Source organism: Setaria italica, chromosome IX (genome assembly GCF_000263155.2).
Source record: "Setaria italica strain Yugu1 chromosome IX, Setaria_italica_v2.0, whole genome shotgun sequence".
NCBI lineage: Eukaryota > Viridiplantae > Streptophyta > Magnoliopsida > Poales > Poaceae > Setaria > Setaria italica.
In genome coordinates this window covers 21,433,836-21,456,253 of record NC_028458.1, presented here as the reverse complement: position 1 = coordinate 21,456,253, position 22,418 = coordinate 21,433,836, and the positions used below count along the sequence as shown (strand labels likewise).

General features: G+C 49.5%; 2 protein-coding genes across 3 annotated transcripts; one reads left to right on the top strand and one right to left on the bottom strand.

Annotated features, from left to right (window-relative positions):
• Positions 1-16,459: 16,459 nt before the first annotated feature.
• On the top strand, positions 16,460-19,920 carry LOC101775796 (histone-lysine N-methyltransferase ATXR4). Of its 2 annotated transcripts, none has more exons than XM_004983106.3 (8): positions 16,460-16,708; positions 16,774-16,869; positions 17,237-17,292; positions 17,378-17,504; positions 17,648-17,717; positions 17,827-18,006; positions 19,175-19,246; positions 19,370-19,920. In XM_004983106.3, exons 1-8 carry the CDS (start codon positions 16,523-16,525, stop codon positions 19,486-19,488), a joined length of 906 nt encoding a protein of 301 aa, XP_004983163.1. In that variant the 5' UTR covers positions 16,460-16,522; the 3' UTR covers positions 19,489-19,920. The 2 variants fall into 2 exon arrangements, with proteins under 2 accessions (XP_004983163.1, XP_022678546.1); XM_022822811.1 differs by having other exon boundaries at positions 17,378-17,507.
• Positions 19,921-20,241: 321 nt separating this feature from the next.
• LOC101775391 (protein ALTERED XYLOGLUCAN 4) lies at positions 20,242-21,980 on the bottom strand. The gene has a single exon (XM_004983105.3). The coding sequence runs from the start codon at positions 21,791-21,793 to the stop codon at positions 20,465-20,467; it is 1,329 nt and encodes a 442-aa protein (XP_004983162.1). The 5' UTR covers positions 21,794-21,980; the 3' UTR covers positions 20,242-20,464.
• Between the last annotated feature and the right edge of the window lie 438 nt (positions 21,981-22,418).

Here is a 22,418-nt window from a genome sequence, read left to right as displayed (position 1 = left end):
CGACCCTAGAAGTCTGTATGTGGTGTGGTTACCTGAGGTGGAGTACCAGGGCAAGTAGGGGCTATCGGTGATGAAATGGGAGGAATGTGCTTCCTCTGTAAGGACGTGTGATGCACCATTGGCAAGAGTCGCATTGAAGGACTTAATTCATACATTCCCAATTGCTGGAGTACACCTAAGGTTATGAGACTGATGGGGCGTTAACTCTTGCAGATGGCGCACCGCACGAGGTCTGGAACTATGCCCAGTGGCAGTGATCAGCAACAAGATCTTCCCCCGCCCCCGCCACCATCGTCATTGGAGGCAATCCTAGCAACTCAAACCGAGCTGCTCAGGCATCTGGTGCAAGGACAACAGCAGCCACATGGTGGTCGAGCACAGCAGCAGCAGCAGCATATCGCAAGATATGAGGACTTTCTGGGGACACAGCCCCCGTTGTTCCAAAAGACCCAAGAACCGCTCGACGCTGATGCATGGGTTCGTACGATCGAGTCCAAGTTTGAGCTTCTTACCGCTCCATGCCCTGACAACAACAAGGCGCGGTTCGCGGCCCAGCAGCTGCGTGGTTCCGCACGGCTTTGGTGGGACCACTACCAGGCCATGCTACCTGTTGACCACGTAGTCAGTTGGAACGAGTTTAAGACGGCGTTTAAAGCGCATCACATTCCTGAAGGTCTCCTGGAGCGCAAGCTCAACGAGTTTCTGGCCCTCACCCAGGGAACTCGGGATGTGCTGCACTACGCCCAGGCGTTCAATGACCTATGCCGTTATGCGGGATATCACGCGGACACCGATGAGAAGAAGCGGGACAGATTCCGCCGAGGACTGAGCTTGGAGCTCAGGGAGAGGCTGAACCCCATCCGAGTGGATACCTATAACGAGTTGGTCAATCTGGCCATCTCCCAGGAGGACTGCATGCAAGCTCTCAAGGCCGACCAGAAGAGGAAAGCCTCTGTGGCTCTTCCGAGCCCGCCAGCCCGAAGGTTTCGGATGATCCCTCCACAAGCCCCTGGCCGACCCCAACAGTCAGGGAAATGGATCGCCCGACCCCCGCCGGCAACAATGCCTAGTTCTCCAGGCTTCCAACCGCAAGTACCCCGGCCGACCTTGCCAACGCCACCTCGACCGGCAGCCAGCAACAGATGTTTTACCTGCGGCAATGAGGGGCATTTTGCAAGGGACTGCCCCAGGAGCAAGACTCAGCAGCAAGGCCAGAACCCCATGGCAGCCAGAGGGAGAAGGCCCAAGGTGCAAGTCCGACACGGCCGACTCAACTACACCAGCTTGACCGAACTTCCCGAAGGTGCGTCAGTAATGACGGGTACTTTTCTTGTTTTAAATCAAGCTGTTGTGGTGTTGTTTGACTCGGGAGCCTCCCATAGCTTTATCGGGAGTAAGGCAAGGGAAAGATGTGGGCTAAGTGTAGGTCACACTAAGGAACCCTATGTGATCGCCACTCCTGGAGGAAGGATAACGTCGGATCAGGTCGTTATTCTTGTACCTCTCCAGCTAGGCCCCACCCTTTTCAAGGAAAACCTTATCCTCCTTGACCTTGAAGGCCTAGACGTCATCCTTGGCATGGATTGGATGGCCCGACACCGTGTTGTTTTAGATACCTCAGCCCGATCTCTTTTCATCAGCTCGCCCTCTCATAGCAGTTCTACCCTATCCTTGACCCATCCTGAGTCCTTGACTCCTTGTGCCTATCCTCTCTTGGGATTCCGTTTAGAAGACCTCCCTGTTATCGGTGAGTATCCAGATGTGTTTCCAGAAGACTTGCCAGGCATGCCACCTGACAGAGAAGTGGAGTTTTCTATAGAGTTGGTTCCCGGCACAGCCCCGATATCTAAGAGACCCTATCGGATGCCACCCGCTGAGTTAGCAGAGTTGAAGACCCAGTTGCATGATCTGTTGAAAAAGGGCTTCATTCGACCCAGTACGTCATCTTGGGGTTGCCCCGCCCTGTTTGTGAAGAAGAAGGACGGCAACTTACGGATGTGTGTGGATTACCGACCCCTCAATGCGGTAACAATTAAGAACAAGTACCCACTGCCCCGCATTGATGTCTTGTTCGACCAGTTAGCCGGAGCAAAAGTGTTCTCCAAGATCGATCTTCGTTCTGGTTATGACCAAATCAAGATTCGACCTTGCGACGTACCCAAGACAGCTTTCTCTACCAGATATGGATTGTATGAGTACCTAGTCATGTCCTTTGGACTCACCAATGCACCCGCTTACTTCATGTACCTTATGAACTCGGTGTTTATGCCCGAGCTGGACAAGTTTGTAGTGGTGTTCATTGATGATATCCTAGTGTACTCAAAGGACAAGGAAGAGCATGCCAACCATCTTCATATAGTTCTTCAGCGACTGAGAGATCACCAGCTTTATGCAAAGTTCTCCAAGTGTGAGTTTTGGTTGGATAGTGTCAAGTTTTTGGGACACACTATCTCCAAGGACGGTATTGCCGTGGATCCCAGTAAGGTGCAAGAGGTCATGGAATGGAAGTCTCCTGTCTCGGTACACCAGATCCGGAGTTTCCTCGGACTGGCAGGTTACTATCGGTGTTTTATACCGGATTTCTCCAAGATAGCTAAGCCGATGACCGAGTTGTTGAAGAAAGAGGCCAGGTTTGTGTGGGACACCAAGTGCGAAGAAGCTTTCAAAACCCTGAAGCACTTGTTAACCACCGCCCCAGTTTTGGCTCAACCCGACCCCTCCAGGCCGTATGACGTATACTGTGACGCCTCCGGCACTGGACTCGGGTGTGTTCTTATGCAAGACAACAGAGTCATTGCCTATGCCTCACGCGCGTTGCGACCTCATGAGCTGAACTACCCGACACATGACCTTGAGTTGGTAGCAGTGATACACGCCTTGAAGATATGGAGGCACTACTTAATGGGAGCTCACTGCAACATCTATACCGACCACAAGAGCCTCAAGTACATCTTCACGCAAGCCGACCTCAACATGCGTCAGAGAAGATGGCTGGAGTTGATGAAGGATTATGACTTGGAAGTGCACTATCATCCTGGCAAGGCCAATGTGGTGGCCGACGCCCTCAGTCGCAAACCTCAGTGCAACTGTTTGTTGTTCACTGCCTTCACCAACACTTTGTGTCACGAGATGGGAAAACTAAGTCTAGAGCTTGTTCCCCATGGAACCCTTGATCACATCATCCTTGACTCAGTTTTAGAGGACCGGATTCGGTCAGCACAAGCTAAGGATGAAGAAGTAAAACGGATCATCAGTAAGGTCTTGGTAAAAGACGAGGGATATAAGCTTTTCCGGCAGGACCAAACGGGAGGTGTGTACTATGGAAACCGACTAGTAGTGCCCGCCGACCCCGAGTTAAGGAAGCAAATCCTAGATGAAGCTCATCTTTCCAAGTTCTCCATCCACCCTGGCAGCAACAAGATGTACCATGATCTCCGTCAGGCCTTTTGGTGGAGTGGGATGAAACCGGAGATAGCTCGTTATGTTTCGGAATGCGACACTTGTCAACGTGTCAAAGCCAGTCACTTGAAGGTAGCAGGAACCTTGCAGCCGCTACCCATTCCCTCTTGGAAATGGGAAGGCATCAGCATGGACTTCATAGTTGGGTTACCCCTTACAACTCAACGGTATGATTCTATCTGGGTTATAGTGGACCGTCTGACCAAGACGGCACATTTCTTTCCTGTTCGTACCACCTACACCGTCATGCAGTACGCAGAGTTGTACCTCGACCGTATCGTTTCCCTACATGGTGTACCCAAGACCATCATCTCGGATCGAGGAGTTCAGTTTGTGGCCCGTTTTTGGGAGCAATTACAAACATCCATGGGCACCAAGCTCATCCGAAGCTCAACGTATCATCCCCAAACCGATGGCCAAACCGAGAGAGTAAATCAGATCCTCGAAGACATGTTAAGAGCTTGTGTCATCCACTATGACAAAACCTGGGACAAGTGCCTGCCCTTAGCAGAGTTCTCCTACAATAACAGCTACCAGGCCAGTTTGAAGATGGCACCGTTTGAGGCCCTGTACGGCCGAAGATGCAGGACACCCTTGAACTGGTCCCAACCAGGAGAAAGACAAGTTTATGGCCCTGACTTAGTAATAGAAGCCGAGGAGCAAGTGAAGGTAATTCAGGCAAATCTCAAGGCTGCCCAATCGCGACAGAAGAGTTACTCTGACCAGAGGAGGAGACCCCTACAGTTCGACCTTGGTGATCATGTGTACCTTAGAGTCTCCCCAACCAAAGGAGTGCAACGGTTTGGAATAAAGGGCAAGTTAGCTCCACGCTATGTTGGCCCTTATGAGATTGTGGAGAAATGTGGACCTGTTGCTTACCGGATCCAACTCCCAGAACAGCTATCAGCCATACATGATGTTTTCCATGTGTCTCAGTTGAAGAAATGTGTCCGAGTTCCAGCAGAGATCCTAGAGCAAGAACAGCTTCAAGTCGAACCTGACCTGACCTACGCCGAGTACCCAGATCGAGTTCTTGACCAGAAGGAAAGGCACACCCGACGCCAAGTGGTGAGGATGTACAAGATCCTCTGAAGAAACCACACCGAAGATGAAGCGACATGGGAGACGGAAGAATATCTGAACAAGCGTTTTCTAGGTTTTCTATCTCATCCAGGAGGTAAGAGCAGCACACCCTTGATCTTGAATCTCGGGACGAGATTCTTTTTAAGAGGGGTAGGCTGTAATGACCGACCCCTAATCTTTCCCAGTTAAGTTGATCTCAGCCTTTAACCTCGGTCAGTTGCTCTGTTGACCGCACCTAAGTGCTCAGTCTTCCGCCAGTTCCGACCCCTGAGATCCGACCCCTACCGTTCGTTCCTTTTTTCCGACCCTGGCGAGTTCAGCCCTCCGTCGGATCCTGCTGATCTTCCTCACCCGTCCGATCTTTTTTCCCCCGGTGGACCCGTGAGATCCTTTCCAGATCCCCCGCACCGGCCGCACTCGAGTTGCATGGCCGCCTCAGAGCTTTCCGGCCGCGTGGCTCGTCTTCTCCGACGCCATCGCCCAGTTTTGTCTTTGGCGAGGAACAGAGTTGGGTCCCGCGCCCTTCCCCCAATGGCAGCGGAAGCCCTCTGCACCCCTTTCTGCAGACCCTCGTCTCCCGCGCCCATCATCGCGATACCAGATCCCGGCCCCGGAGACCGATGTCGCCCGTCTTTTCCGTCCCTTCCAGCAACAGTTGCGCCGCCCGGTCGTCGCTACACGACGATTCCCCCACCGCCAACCCCGACCGCGGCCGCGACAGTCCCTTTCCCCGCTCTGTCAGAAGCCGCCCGACAATCTGTTGTTCCGCGCTCTCCCCCGCGCCGCGTCCGCTTGTTCTCCCACCTGTGCGCCCTTGATTCTAGCGCCGTTTAACCGGTCGCTTCTATCACTTCTTCCGCACGGCGACGCCCGCTCTCCGCCAAATCCCAACCACCGGTCTACCCGCGCCTACGCCGCCCTGACGAAGTAGCGCAATGATCGCCGGCGTCACCCCCGGAGTTCTGCAGCACCGTCCGGTTTGCTCAATCGCCGCCACGACAGAGCACTCCATTGCTTCTCCCCGGCCTTCGCGCCACTCCCCTTCTCTCTCTCCGCGACGTTCCCGTTCCTCTGCTCCAGCAGCTATAAAAGGAATGCCCCTGTCGCCGGAGTTCCCTCCGCCTTTGTTGCCCTTAGTTTCCTCTAGCTCCGTGCTCAAGCTTCTAGCGCCATCCACCCAGTTCTTGAAAAGTTCTTCTCCCAGTTCCTTCTCAGTTCAACCAAGTCACCAGCAGCGTGCTCCTTGTGCTGCGTAGAGCTCTCTTGTGATCCGCAAGAAGCAGCGCCGCCGCCGGAGTATCGCCAATCTTAGTCCCTGATCGAAGCTTTAGTTCCGCGCCCAAGTCTACCTCTTCCCGACCCCAAGCTTTCCTTTCAGGAAGAAGGTGAGTGCCGACCCTAAGTCCGCTTCGCCCGACCCCTCCTATCCGTCCGACCCCAGTTCCGTCTCGTCCGACCCAGTCTGTTCGCCGACCCTTTTCCGCCTCGCCCGAGGGCTTGGCTTTGATCTTTTCTTCAACTTGAGGGTGTAAGTTTAAAACGTGGGAACCCTTCAGCGCTTTCGTCTGAGGATCCCAGTTATCACATCCTCTAGTTCAAGGATCAGACCACTAGCTTCCTTCCTGCCCTTACCTCATGATCATCATCAGCTCTCTCAAACAGCCTTAACCTCCTGCTCCTTGTCGCGAGTTTCTGGGCTCAGGAGAGCCAGTGTTGCTGTTGACTTAAACGTTTAAGCTAACCCCTGCATTGCATTCGTGTAGAGTTGCATCTCGCTGACGGCTTCTACGAGCTGCACCCGGCGCCCGAAGAAGAAGCTGTAGCCGAGTTCCTGCCCGCTGAAGTCGAAGCCGCCCCCGAAGTCGAGCAGTTTTCGCCCTCTTTGTTTGCAGGCAAGCCCCGGTTGCATGAAAATCCTACGTGCTTTTGCCAAACTTGCACATGCCTTCCGAATAGCATGTTTGTGCATTTACGTTTAGGAGTTGTGTGAAACCCTAGATACATGACTTAGTAACCCTTGATATGAGCACTAGCTGTTGGACCGAGTAGCTGCAATGCTTAAATAGGAGACGGTAAAAGCCGAGTGATCTCCTGTCACTCGCGAGTTGTAGGAGTTGCATGTTTACTCTCCTGTTACAACTATAAGGACGATGGATGGGGCCGGGTTGGTAACACTTTGGTGGTCGGATGGTCGCCCCGTCTGTCTATGAAAACTTGCTAAGGCCCGACAGTGGTGGTGTTCGTGATCAAGTGTTTGAAAGTACTAGCCTCATACTTAGTATGGGATGAGGAAGCCTAGTACCTGATTGAACCTAGACGTGAGCGGTCGCCCCATTGTTCTTGGAACGGAGTTTCCCCTGCTGGTTGTCGCACGTGGTGGCAAAGCGTGGTCACAGAACGGCAGAGACCGGGTCTGTGGAACCTTGCACCAAAGGAAATGGGCCCGACACGGGTTAGGGGATCGATGGGGAAGGCCGACACAGGAAGCGACCTCCGGGTGCGCGGATGTCGTGGGGCTAGGTTCACCATGCATGGTTAAAGAACTCGAATCGATTCGTCTGCCTCTCACAGTTTGAGATTACTTGATCGCCATGTCACCCTGAGTAAATAAGGAATTTGATGATGGCAATGTTGTTGTTTTTATCTATATCTTGTTTGGCTTGATGTTTGCTTAGAATAGGTTGCACAACCTAGACTGTAAGTAAATCTAGAACCGGAGCTAAAACTTGAAAATAGGTTACTTAGTGCTTTGGCAAAACAAACCCCTCAGCCAAGAAGCCTTGCATGTCTAGTTGGAAGAGTAGTTGGCTCCTCCCCGGTTAAGTCTTGTTGAGCTTAGTAGCTTAGCCTTGTTGTGGCTCCTGTTTTTCAGGTGAAGTTGCAGTTTCCGACCCCTCCCTTGTTGGCGCTTGGCCGCCCCAGCTCCCGCCAGGCTGGATGGTTGAGTGGGACCCCTCCTCGGACGGCGAGGAGAGGACTCAGTGATGTTCTGGCTGGCCTCGCCCGGACGTCCGACCCCGACGAAGTCTTCCGCTAGTGTTTTCTCTGTTGTTCCTTGTTATAAAACTCTGATGTTAATTTTATGGCCGAACTCCTTGAGCAAGACTGTTTTAAACTCAGTGGACTTGTTGTATTCTCTGTAACCGCTCACCTTCGTGTGGGTTTGCTGAACTCGATCCTGTTTAAGTGGTTAAATCGGATGAAGTCCGACGGCGCTTCGTGTTAGCTCGAGTTAATCAGGAGTGTCGCATGTTAGGCGGCTAAACTCTGATTAATCAAGCTAATCCGAGGTGGTTCCGCCACACTAGTCATCTGTTTGCAGGATGAACTCAACTTGTACATCTCCAACCCTCCTCCTCTTGGAGTTTATGTCGCTCCCCGTGTACAGTCCCTTGTGGCTGCATAGAAAGCGATCGAGGAAGAGGAGGAGAAGGAGTAATCACCGGATTGGTCCTCCCTCTGTAGCTTTGAATCAAAGGCTGCTGAGAAGTACGTCGTTAAGCCCTGCCATTCTGACAAGGCAGGGTCGTCTTCTGGGATGTCCAAGCGTGAAGCGAAGGACATTCTGGAAGTTGAATTGGCGCCACACCCAAAGAAGGCGCGCACTGTCACCGTCAAACGGGCGGTGAAGAACTCGTTGGCCCATGAAGTCCTGCCTCCAATAATTTTATTTGAAGGAAAACAAGATCATGAGGATCGAGTACCCCTGAATTATTTGATGTACTCTCATCTTTGACTTTGTCATGACTAATTTGCAGGTAGTCGAGGTGGAGACAGAGGGGGAAGAACCAACTATAGTAGTCGTGGAGCAGAGGCTGCCAACTATAGAGGAAGTCTCGACGCTAAGTACTTAAAGAGAGGAGATGGCAGCTAAGGCTGGCGAGGATCCAACTGTGATCTAACGAGCCACGCCAAAGAGGCCGTCGCTTGTTATTAAAGCACTGCGCTTGGAAACCGGACCCTCCATCAAAATAAAGAGGTCCACCAAGTAAGTATCCGTGTACTGAGTTGAAGCGTCCCCACATAAGTAGAGACTAAATGTGATCCAATTATCAGTCCCAAGAAGCTGATAACACATTTATTCAACAGATAGTTCAGAAACCGTATAGCTCCCAAAGGAGCGGGTGGGCAAGCCACGCCCAAAGTAAAACTAAAGCGATAATAATACAAATCCAAGTTGCAGTCCAGTCGGACTCTGGGCTGCAATCGGAACTATGCGTCAGCGGAAGCATCCTGCAAAAGGGCCAACACCGCAGGCATTGTTGGGTGCAGACGCAACCTCCTACTCGAGATCCTCGGTGACGTAGTCCGAATCCTCCTCTGAAGCAAAAAAACAGGGGTGAGTACAAAAGTACTCAACAAGTCCAACCCTATCCATGGAGGGGGATACAACAAGAATATGCACAGGATATGACAAGGGTAAGGTTAAGGTTCATTTGCAATAAAGCTAGATTTTCAACACATGCATGGGTTCATTTTCAAAGAGTTTTTGCAAAGAGTTTTATTTAGTAACCGAAACATCAAGTGGGGTTGATCCTACACAAAGGATCCAAGTTTTATCACTACCGGACTCCCCGTCCGCCGTAGCGCACGGCACAATTGCCGGACACTTCCAAAATCCAACACACGCCATAAAACCAACCATCCCCAAATGCTAGTTATGTGACCAAGCCGTAACTCGTCCAATGCCGTGGACACGGCTACCCGGATAGGTTTTAACTTTGCAGAGGTTGTACACTTTTCCCACAAGTAGGGTACCGCAGCACGATCACCTTGGTGCCGGTGCGGATCCTAACAAAGCCATTACCCACCTTAGCCAACACTGACTAGTCAACACGGAAGCACCCAAGGGGTTAACGACCTATCCACGAGGCCGGAACCGGGACCCAAGTCACCAAGAGCTTACTCCTTTTCCATGGGCTCCCGTTGCTCACCAGCACACCTGAAGACTAACAGTTTAGCTAGTGGGATTTATGCTAAGCCGTTGCCCATACAACGGTCGAGTGGTTGCACGATGGTTGAATTAGGCAAGATGACACATCAACTCGGTCCTTAACCATGACAAGATGGATATCTCCCAACCTTGCTCAACCACTAAGGTACGAGCCCAACATTCTGGCATTTCACACAAGAAACACCCATCCATCTCATCTATGCATCCCATCTCCTTACACCCGAAAACCCATTTTCTCATTTGAAAACACGCACACATTTATTCTCTAAATAAACCATTGTAGTCATGATTGAAGTTGAGTAACGAGTTCCTAAGCATTCTAGCAGTATTTATCATCCAAACAGAGCAACTCATATTTAGAGATAAATATGGGACAACAAGGAATAATCATAACAATCAAGGGGTGGCTATCCAACCGTGTCTTGCAATAAAATAATATGCATTTTATAAAATAGGCCAATAGGTTGTGTTTGAAAAACTAGGTATTAAATATGCATCAAAGGGTGAGATTGGACTTGCCGTTCCTAAAGCCCTCCGGAAGCTCCTGCTCGCGGTACAGGTCCTCGGGCTCAGGCTCGTGGTCGAACTCCTCCTTGTGCTCCTCCTCAGGTACTCCGCGATCTACAACACACACAAACGAGCACACAATAAATAAAAAAAATAAGATTTTACCTGTCGAGCTCCGAATAGAGAATGCGAACGGAAAATAGGTGGGGTGAGTATTTTCATGAAATTTGGATATGCCTTAGCAGAAGTATATGGGAAGAGGCCGTGGCCGAATTTGGGATCAATTGGAGAAAGTTTGGCGCATGAAATGACGAGTTAAAGGAGTGTTAGGGGCTTAAAACAAGGTTTTAGGACTAAACTGCGAGAACCAGGGACCTATTTGTAATTATTTCTGGAACGTGGAAGGGCATATTCGCGAAACTTCTTTGAGAGAGATGGGAGGGCTGGTTTGTAATTAGAGGAAAGGAGGGGCTTAGATCGAAATTGAAGGGGATTCTTCCCTTCTTCTTCCTGGAGCACAAGTACAATGAGGTGGGAGGCAACCCGGCGGTGGGCCGGCCGGTCAAGCTCGCCGGCGGCGAGACCAAGCGGCGGGGGAGGTAGAGGAGACCGAGGGGACTCCATTTTGACCCTCACCTTGGGGATTCGGCGATGGGAAGTGAGGGGGCCAGCGTGGGGAAAAAGGGCGGCGGGCGGAGCTCTGGCGGCGGCACACAGGGTCGGTGGAGAGGGGGGGGCGAGCTAGGAGGCGAGGCGAGGTGGTGGCAGGGGCGGGCGGCCTCAGCCCCTTTTATAGGCGACGGGAGGGACGGGCGGAGGTCGGAGGTGATGATGGTGGCCGGACTTCCGACCGGTGGCGTGCCGGAGTGGACGTCCTCGTGGATGGCGTGGTGGCTCGGTCGACGAGGAGCACAGGGAGTCCACCGAGGTGATGGCCGGCATGACGGGCGGTGGGATGGCAGCGACCGGCGGCCGGCGACGCAGCGCGTGCGGCCAGGCGCTAGGCGCCAAAGGCCGGGCGTGCGGTGCGCAGGCGGGCGCGGGCGAGCGGGCGAGCGGGCGAGCGCAGGCGCGCAAGCGCGGCCGGGCGGACTGGTGTGGAGGAGCGAGCGCGCTCCAGTGTAGGAGTGGCCGGGCGCAGCACGTGCGTGCGTGGATGAGCATGGACGCGTGCGAGGGAGGAGCTGAGCGCTAGGCAGCAGTGTGCTGGGGTGCGTGCGTTGTGCAGGTGGGACCGGGTGCGGCAGGAGGTGGCGTGCAGCAGCTATGCGAGCAGCAGGGGTGTAGGGGGGCTAGCGCTGGGGGCTAGGCGCGGGCCCAGGGGAAGTACACGTGCGCCAAGAAAAGCCAGGCACCAGGTGACATGCACTGGAGCATGCGGCAGGGGGGAGAAAGGAAAAGAACCAGGCGCATGTGTGCGGAGCTAGAAGCGGTGCATGCGGCCAGCTCTAAGTTCCAGGGGGAAAGAAAATAGAATAAAAGAAACGGTGCATGCGGCCAGCACCAAGTTCCAGGGGGAAAAGAAAATAGAATAAAAGAAACGATGCATGCATGCATGCGGTATGTAGGAAAAGAAAGTAAGGTGCTGTTGGTGCGAGGAAAAAGGAAGAAAAGAAAGTGAAGGAAAATGAAAGAAGGAAAAGAGGGAAAAAGAAATAGATGGTGGCGATTGCGGAAATGGTCGCAGGCACGCGCGGCGGTCTTCCGTCTGGCACGCGGCGAAATTTGCGGGAACGGAAAAAGAGGGTTGACGATGTCGGGTGCCGGGACGGCGGGTCTGGCGGAAAGGAAAAGATTTCTCGGGAGCTCGACGGTCGGGAAAAAAATTTTGAAATGAGTTTGTAGCAAGTGATTTTAGTTGGTAATTTTACAGGCGTTACATGAGTGTAACTTGATGTCATTGAGTAGTGTGTTGTAATACTTCTCTTGTTTTTAGGAAATCCGCTAGTGTGGAAGCTGAGGGCCCGAGTTCGAAGTCTTAAGCCGATGGTAGTAGCCACTCGGCCCAGGAGGTCATCCTGGAGTTTGCAGTTCCGCTGCCAGATGAGCAGCCCGCGCCCGAGATTTTTCCAGGTGTGGTATCCCTTATCGCAACTCTTATGCATGACATCTTGGTAATACCTAGAGGTTTAAACTTGTCGGGTAGAACCGTTTTGCATACTTATTTTGAAAAGGCAGGAAACCTATTAGAATCTTCACTCGAGTAGTTGACTTCCTGCTCGCATTCGCGGTGGCGCCCTTTGATGATGTTACGAGCATCGCGATTTTTGTTGAGCCTCTTGCGGAGGTCACGTGTCAGTTGCTCAGGCTCTCGTTGGGGCCCACGGTGGCCATGGCCTCCCGAGGGTCCTGTCCGACTACCTTTCACTCTGTGCTGACTTGCCCTATGATTCATAATTCTGAGAACCTCGTTTTGACTCGGTCTGACATCCTCGTTGCGACTGGGTTTGGTGCTACTGCTGTGACGAGAAGAGGTGCGTCGAACCGAGCTGATCGAGCTCTATCGATCGAGTTGCTCATATGCATGCTCCGCCAATAGGGACAATTGCTCGATGTACTGGATGATATTCGCGTCGTGGATGCCTTTCCGGAGGTTCTTTTCCATTGCCCTCTTGAGGAGCAACGATGGCGAGTAGTTCCTGCTCCGGAGAAAAACTAGCCGAGCTTGATGTGATAATCTCTGTAGGGCTGTCTTCTTCGTAGATAGGAGACGGAGGGGTACCCTCCTGGTATGGGAGAGTATCAAGGTATGCAACAAGATGTGACTCGTCATCCTTGGCTAGAGTAGATGGCTTCATGTTGGGCTAGTAGACGAATCTGCCTTGTGGAGTAGATGTGATTATCAGGGCCTGCCGCGAACCTGATAAAGGAACTTCCTCGTCCGGATCCGAGTAGTAGTTGAGGTCCACGATCGAACCCGAATTGGATTGAGATCTGGACAGGGAAGCTTGGTAAACATCGCCCGAGTTTCGGAGTCCGAATGGGAATCAAGTTGTATCATAGACCGATTCACACGATGGCTTAAGCGCCAGCTCGTGGGAACTAGTTCGACTGGTGGGAGAAGCCGAGTTGTACTCGGACTCATCCCTCAAGCCTTGGAAGAGGTCGAAAATTTCGAAATGTCCGCTTCCTCTTTCACCTCCCAAAAAGCAAAGTTGGCTTGACGAGCGCAGATGAGGAAGCGGGAGCAATAAAACCAAGAATCTCTACTCACCCACGCGTTTTCCACCTACGGAGGGAGAAATCATCGAAATATCCTCATCCCCTGAAAGGGAACGCTAGAGGAACTTCACTCCTCCTTAGTAAAAGTGAGACTAGGTAGAGGAGGTAGAAAATAAGGCCGTTGAATTTTTCAACGAAATCCTCCAAACCTTGATCACGGAGATTGATGTCGTAGTGCTTCTCCTCCGAGGCCGGTGCGATGTGGCGGTGGAAGTTTCTAGCGCCGTCCGCGACGCAGACCCAGGAACCGAAGACGAATGTCGCGCCTTCTTCGAACGCGATGATGGGCTTGATGTTGACTTGGGCCATCGAGTCCGCCGGTGAATCTTTGGCGAGATCCTCTACCTGGCGTGCCAGCTATCGGTGTTTAGACCCGATAACCTATTGAGGGGGTACCCGAGGTAGTGTTTTATGTGTGGGGCTCGCCGAAGACCTGGAACTCTAAGGTGAACTCGAACACACGATTTAGACAGGTTCGAGCCACTTATGTCACATAATACCCTACATCCTGTGTGTGGGTTGGATTGTATTAATTAAACTTGTCTGGAGAGGGTTCCCTGCCTCGCCTTATATTGCCGGGGGTAGGGTTACAGGTCGGTTGTTTATAAGAATACTAGTCGGATATGACTAGAGAGTCCTACTCTAATTGCTACGAATAGTTTCCTAATCCTCGACTAGTTCTTGTCCTCCATGTAGATCACGCTGTCCTGCACTGTAGTCTCTATGTCTAACACCTATGAGTATACAACCCTATATCTAGGAATGTGCTAGCCTCCCGGTGAGGTATGGCCGACAGTGCGGGACTGATCAGTACTCCTAAATTGTTAAGCAGCATAGTAATATTTGTGATGGCCTTTTCGTTCTGATTTGTTTTCCCAAACCTCTTAGTGTTGGACTTGCATAATCACACAGTGCTCCATTTTTATCGGGACTTTTTATGAGATATTCTTGGCACTAAAATCCCCAAATTTGATGAAGTGCTTTTGCTTTCAGTCAAGCTTCAGGTTTTGGTTGCTTTGGAAACTTCATGAAATCCTTTTTAAATATAAGTCTTATTTCAAAATTATATGGTGTATTTATCTTTACTTTATATTTGATTACCGGCAGTCCTGCATCTTATTTTTATTTAGTGGTTTATCCATTTTCGCAGCTGCAATAATATGTCCATAGTAAGAATGCTACCTCCTGTTATTCCACTACGCCACCTTTACCTTGAAGTTTTGTGCTTACCTTACTTGGGATTTGATCCGGTGGTACTGCTTGCCTCTGTGCTAGGTATTAAATTGAACCATAGAACTTGATTGTTGTCTTACGCAAGCTGAATTTTGTTCATTGCATTTCCATTGTTCAGAAAACATTTCTTATCATACATAGTTTTTGATGTGGTAGCTTAGCCAGCAATACACGATCAATATTCCCTATCAGAGCGATTCAGGTTGCAGTACAGATACTCTTAAGCCATGCTTTTATGTGATAATAGATCAGAAATCTATCTTTCTGGAATTTAGTTAAAGCTTGTTGATACATCAGTTCTCCAGAATAAAACTGTAGTGTTTTTCAGCTTACTTTTATAATATTGGAACCTTAAAAAGGAAAATCTATGCCTAGACCACCGTCTCTTGTTTCTGCTCAAAATGTTCAATTACAAGTCAATCGCATTGAAATAAGATGCTTACAAGGATAGAAGGTTTGCTGATTACATTACTACAATCCTTAACCACACAGTGGAAGAATTGCTAGCTTTGTACAGTTTTGTTAATTGTATTTCAAAAAACATTAAAATTTGCTTTGTTTAATTTGCAGTCCAGTTAGGTGAGGATTTTTGAAATGGATACATGACGTGGAGTTCTCAGTCTTTATCTGTTGCAGCAGGAAGTGATAACATTCTATCCGGTTAAATCCCCAGTTTCAGGGTTGAAATATATTCATGAGTTCCCTCCTACATGGTGCAGTAGGATTGCTAGGAGCAGGCTACGACGCTTCCATAATCTATTTTTGCTCTGTTATTAGCATTGTCTATGACTAAGGTTGCATCTTGCACATGTGTGCATTCTATTCCTGTTTCTGTAGAAGTCGACCATTAATGTGCATATTTTCTCCGATCTGTTGTGTGGGTATCCAATTTGATATGTGAAGCTGGACTGGACGAACATACTATTATGAGAGGTCAGGGGCTGCTGGACAGAAGGAGCATGCCATTAATATTGGCATTCTAAGGTCTGGTACTATTCCCCCTATTTTCCATACATAGGTACACTTTTTTGTGCCAATTTAGCTTATGAATTGGTTTCATCATTTCCTATTACCTCATGAGGAAAAAAATCATTGTTCAAGTTAAGTTAGATATACATTTAACAAACTGAACCAATTTCTTCCTATTTTAGAATCATATACGCAATTAACATTTGATTCAAACATAGGGAAACTAATCAACTTTAAATTTATTTCTCCCATTTATGCTACTACTAAACTGCTCCTTTGATGCTACGGTATTAGAATTTTGTTATCTGAAATTTTGGTAAGTCTGAATCTTCATGCTACTATTTGAATACATTGTTGCTTTCATTTGTAGTTAGCTGCTTCCTACTTCAGAATGCCGTGTGTAAATCCGGTCTCTTGATGCTTAATAGTGCTTGTTTTCCTTATTGTAAAGTGACTAACAAAACTGTATAATTACATTTTGTGCTGCTCATTCTTGATGTTTGGATGCAACCAAGCATGAGCACAACCATAAGACACGTTTGTGGCCCTTCACATCAACTGATTTCCAAATTTTCGATTGGAGCTAAACTTTTCACTGTATTATATGTTGAAAGTTTGTTTCCCCTCGTGATACTTATATACCTTGCTGAAGCAGAACTGCTAAAACATATTTTCCACAGTGATTTGTCAACTTTAATCACAAAGCTGGCATATTAGTTCATGTTCTAGCAAATGACTCGATCAAGGAAGCTGCAGCTCTGTAAGGTTGAAGAAGCAGCAATTTATTGTGAATTGCCTATTCAAGTGATGCTGATCTTGCATCAAAATGCAATGGAGTTATGTTCCGGTCTTTTCAGATGACATATGCAGTCCAATCAATGATGATAAGAAAGAGATTATTGTTCATTAGGGATTTTGATCATGAGCCAACACAAGGTAATCTGTCACTTACGCAGTGATTTTTTTTTAAAAGCTAAAGTAGATATGCTTCAGTTTGGTCCAGGTACAAGAATAGACTCCAGTCATCACCTAAACCAACGGCCGTGATCTCTTCGCCACTCCTCGCATAGTCGCATCTTCTTCCCGGCACGGTTCATGTTGCTCCGCCGCCGCCTCCTCTCCACCGCGGCGGCCGCCGCCCGTGGCCCGCCGCCGATCCGCGTGGACCGGACGGAGTCGGCCGGCCGCGGTGTCTTCGCCACCCGCCCAGTCTCCGCCGGCGAGCTCCTCCACTCCGCGCAGCCCCTCGTCTGCCACCCCTCTCCATCGCTTCTACACGAGGTGACCACCCTCTTGCCCATTGCTCCCCCTTGCCGGTGGAATGAACTTGACTGTTCTGGGATCAGGTGTGCTACAGCTGCCTCAGGAGGAAGCAGGGGGAGGGGCGCGCCTCGAGCGGAGGATCCTACTTCTGCAGCGACGCTTGCAGGGAGCACGCCAAGGTGATGATTTTTCCGTCCATTTCCTTCACGATTGTTGCATAGTTGTGTGCGGTTCGTCTCGATGCATATGCTTGGTCTCTTCGCCTAGTTGTCAGTGGCGAGTGGAATCTGTTCTGTCTACAAGTGTTCAACATTCAGCAGGGACTTACTGTAATAGTGTGTTTGGGCACTAGGCGATAGTGTGTATTTCCAGTTAGGTGTTGGGGTTGGTAGAAATGCAATGCTGGTATTCCTTTACATGTCAGAAAGATTCAGTAGCACTGCTTATTTGCCTTCCTCTTCCTTAAAGAAAGAAAGAAGAAATGTTCTATCGGAAGCAATTGAGGCACGATTTTGCTAAAATGATGTGTGGTTTCCAACAATCTAGGGGTTCCATGACATCGAGAAGAACGTGGATTGGTCTTCGTTTGAGGACCACTGCAGGTATGCGGCTACTCTACCTTTCATCTTTCTGCAGATGTGCACCTCATGACTTCCTCATTTCTGTGTTTTTTTCTTTGTTCTGAAGTTCACGTGGTCTGAAATACCCATACATGGCCAAGCGGCTTGCTTGCATGGTAATCTCAGGAGCTGCTAATGCGGACTGCCTTAACATACTTCAGCCAGCCCGTTTGCACCAGGGGACACTCATCGAAGTAGTGGCTGCTTACCTTCCAATCACCCCAACCTCATTGTCATTTGATAATTTTCATTGCACCATAATCACATAAAATTGGCTTGGTCATTAATCTGCATTGTTATTTAGTTGTATTCTTATTGAAGCAATGGAATGTTACAGATGGAGGAGGAGTTTGAGTTGTTGGAGTCCACTTTTATGAAAGCTGGATTTCAGGAAGAACTCACCACCTGTATCCTTGAAATCCTTTTTCATTCATGTTTACAAACAAATATTGAGAAATTTTGGTTTTCTCTATATGGTTCTTGTCTCAATTTCCCTGTAATCTTTGACAAAAATAGTTTTGACCAAAGAGTGGTACATCAATGTATTGGCAAGGATACGCATAAATGCATTTCGCATTGAATTGGTTCCAAGCTCATATGAGGATCTTCTATCCTCTGCAGCAGCCTCTGTGTCATGTGATGCATCTGTTGGCAATGCGGTTTATATGCTTCCCTCATTCTATAACCATGACTGTGGTATGCTCTTCACCCACTCATTTGGAATGAGCACAATATTTATTGTTTTCACTATTAGGATTTTGTTTTGCTAGCAGCGACTCGGCCGATAGGCTGCCTAACCAAAATTTAGGATTTTCCACTGCCCTTTTTTTGTGGTATTGTTGACTGTACTGCTTAACTTCTCAATACTACATCAGTCGTTTATTGCATTCAATAGCAGATTAAAGTATAGGTTGCTGGGGTTACCAGCTTTAGAGACCAAGTATTAAAATGGTTCTTCTAAGAAGCAACCAGAAATATTACCATCTCTATCAAACTAACTCTCCTGCTTAGAAGGACCTTAACTCCAAAAGAGCAATTGCAGAATTTTTATGTTGGCAACATAGAGTCTGTAAACACAAGCACTCAGTTCTGAGCATAAAAAAGGGGGTCTAGCTAGAGTTCTACACTCAGATAGTGGGATCACTCCAGCCATGACCTTGTATTTCCAAGCTTCTGATTTTCTCCATATTTCTCCATTAATGCATCCATTTGGCATTGGTCTTCTTGCTTCCCTGACACCCTCCATTGCTGCATAAACGATAAGACATTGGGAACACAAGTGTTAGGGGGAGGAAATACCTTTTTTTTCAAAAAAAACACCAGCTCGTTTCTGGTGGGCCAAAGTGTCCAGAAAACACAACCCAACAAGATTATAGCTATTTTTTTTCTTCCCCCCCTTGTCAGAGAATTTGCTAGTTAAATCAGCAGCACTACATAATTTGCACCATCAACTCCCCTTCCATTCCTTTTGTATTAGATGATTTGTGGTTGTATTCTGTTTTGATGAAAAAGCCACAAGAAGTTTCTGATCTTTAGAGAGATAGGCATGCCTAGCATACACAGGTCTCTAACTCCAGAAAATTTGATCTGTTTATATAAAGAGGAAAAGGTGAACATTCCATGTTTCTCTATGCTCCATCTCACTGTATCTTCATCTTCTGTCAAATGCACCCTGCTCAACAACTCCAAAAGTTCATGCCATTTTGTTAATTGTTGAGGTCCAAAATTCCTCTTAAAACCCCAGGTTATTAACTCCAACTTGCAAATAGCAATGCTTTGCTTAACTGTATCTTTCCACTTAAGCCCATTTTGCCTTCTGAACTGAAGATCCAAATAGTTACCCTTTTTTTTTATTGACTTTCAGATCCGAATAGTCACATAGTTTGGCTGGAAAACGCAGATGCTAAATTGAAAGCCCTCCGCGACATTGAAGAAGGTATGGAGAAATGCAGTGAGACCTATACGGCAGTTCTGTTACAATGGCAACCCTTGCACAGAGTCAAATGAAAAACAAAAAGCACTGATGCCAATAAAATCGTTTATGTTGCATCTGTTATAGGGGAGGAGCTGCGCATCTGCTACATCGATACTAGCATGGATGTCAATGCTCGGCAGAGGATTCTTGCTGACGGATTCGGCTTTGAGTGCCACTGCCATCGGTGCTTGTCTGGAGACTAGAAATCATGTTTCGCCCCCAAGTGTTTCTTCCTGAGCATGATGGCGTTGACATGTAGATTGGTTCTTGAAGCGCCTTGAGGTCCATGGCCTTGACTCTTGAGCACTATCCTGCAGAGCTGCAGTCCTCTGTACAATAGTTAATGCCATTCTGAATGCTTGACGATTAGGAGTAAGGATTACTTTGGTTTTTGCATTTCCATATTAAGACATGCTAGAAGCCCAGAAAATGCTCGTTTCTTTACTTGAAAGCGCTGAATGCTGTGGCCGCTTTTGTTTAGCCTCTTTTCCAGTCTTTTTATTACGGGGCCACTTTTTCAGTACTTTAGTGTCAGAGATGTATAATTTGAATACGTAGATCATTTGAACATCAGATAACTTTGTAATTGTACTTGCGGTGCCAGTATATTACCAAAGCGAGCTAGTGTCAATAGAGCTGGGGTGCCCTTACCTGCTTGAGCACAAAAAAATTCCAGACGGTGCCTCCGTACCTAATCCACAGAAGAACTACCCAGTTGTTTTGTAGTAGTAATAAATAAGGACAGAACGACAAATAAAAGCACGATCTCCGCCCAACAAGTACATGGAGAAATAAAAAAAAAAGAGTTTTGCTATTTATCTGTGGACATATGTTTGGAAGAAAATCTGTCAAATTTTTTGATATTGCAAATATCATCATTTGATGTTGCAAATATTATTTTTCAATGTTTCAAAATATTTCGTGAGGCTCAATCAGTAATAGGGAGATACTATATGTAGCTGTAAAAAGAAATGTCGAAAGAGATTCCTTTCCAGAATTTAGAAATAGTTTAATTACATTTGTATGTTAATTTGGAAACAAAACTTTCCCACAGCACATGCATAAAGTAAATGTTTCGCAGACTTGTACTGCTGTCGATAGTATACAATCCACATCGATTTCCCATGCAGATCGCAGATATGAACTGAACACAAGATGGAGCAAAAATACGTCGAACGATCAGCGGAGGATGGTCTGGAGCAGTATCTGGTTGAACGTGTCCACGGGCCCAGGCATGCACCAGTGCAAGCAGTCGTTCTGCACCGGCCGGCCGTCCGCCGCGGCGAACGGGTTCTTGCGCATGTACGGCCCCGGGTGGCCGTCCGGCCGCATGTTGGCCAGCGTCGTCACGTCCACAGCCGCGAACCGCACGGTGGATGACGACGACGACGCAGCCCCGGCGGCGTTGGCCGCTTCCTCCACGACGATCTTCCTCATCTCCGTCTCGGTGTACCCAAGCCCCTTCTCGCCCTTCTTGTACGGCCGCGTCTTCGTGCACGGCGCGCCCTTGTTCCATTCCCCCTCGAAGTGCGACGGCGAGAACGTGGTCAGCGCCACCAGCTTGCCGCCGTGCTCGTGCCGCCGGGCGACCTCGGCGAGCGTCCGCCTGACCACGTCCCTGAACACGGCGAAGAAGCTGGTCTCGGTGTGGTTGAGCTCCGCCGCGCAGCCGTAGCAGCCGACGACCCTGCCGCCATCGTGGTAGATGCTGGGGATCCGGAACCACTGGCCCGCGGACACCACGGCGGCGTCGATGGCGCCGAGCTCCGACATCCACCGCTCGTCGAACTCGTCCAGGTACAGCTCGTTGTAGCGCACGCCGGCGTGCTCCGACTTCTCGGCGCCCTTCACCAGGAACGGCGACCAGAAGATGGACACGGTGGCGTTGTGCTCGCGGAACACCCACCGCCGGAACCTGCCGTCCTCTTCGCGGTGGACGAGCTCCGCCGGGGACCACGACGAGAGCAGGCACATGAGCGACTCGGCCTGGTTGCGGGCCAGGGAGTCGCCGACGAAGGCCATGTGCCGGTTGCGGAGCCAGCGGAGGAACGCCTCCGGGGAGAAGTCCGGGAGGTCGCACCGCCGTGGCTGCCACCGCCAGTGGAGGTAGCCGGTGTCCGCCCGCCCATTCGCCATGCAGCTGCGGCCATCCTTAATGGCCTCACAGGCCGTGCCATTGTAGGGCGGCGGCCGTGGGTCCGGCACCCACTCGCCGTCGGAGTAGTCGCACGGTGTCGCCGCCGATGACACTGCTTGCGGCTGCGGTGAACTCCGTGATCTTTCACCTCCTTGGTAAGAAGGAGGTGGCGATGGCGGCGGCAGCTCCTCCTGTATCCATGGCGCCGCCACTGATGGTTTGGTAGACGACGCCGGAGCAGCTGGGTCGACGAAGAGGTAGAGGAGCGCGACAGCGATGAGCGCGTAGAGGGTGTAGGTGACGAACTCCTTCTTGGGAAGCAATAACTTGTCGTTCTGGAGCTGGTACGTCTTTGGGAAGTTGGTGAGCATGGCTCCTAGTTGCGGTGGCGCTGCAGCTTGTAATGTTCAGGCAGAGGAAACCATGGCACGATCAGAGCAGAGGAGGGAGCGAGGCAGGCGCATGCAGAGACAGAGACGATATGATGCGGCCGGGGACCAAGAAGAGAGCAAGAGAGCGCCATATATTTTCTGCTGACAGAGCACGGTCGCTGGGGCCTTTTGGTTGGTGGTGCAGGCAGGAATTGGATTTCCGCCATTGATCAGACATTCAGACGTGCCAACTGAGCTGCCTACAATTTGTTAAGCTACCTTAGAAAACTGTTGTCGATTTGGGTAGGAATCACAAAAAAGACGTTCCTTTGGGATGCAACGAAAATTAAAGAGCTGTCATCCTGTCAAGATCATCCCGATAGATCCTGACTGAAGGCACTGCTGGTACCATGTCAGGTCGCCACTGTGTAGTGCGTATCAGGTACGATTTTGCCTCGTAGACTGGTGAGCGACCGTGGGCAGCTAGCTTACCTTTGTGCAATTTGAGAAATGATTCCCAAGATCACTGTAAATGCACACTGTGGTTTCAATTATGGTTCTTATTTATCCAAAAACAGGAGCTGAATTTTACATGGCAACCAACTCAGAACTACTCATGCTTTCT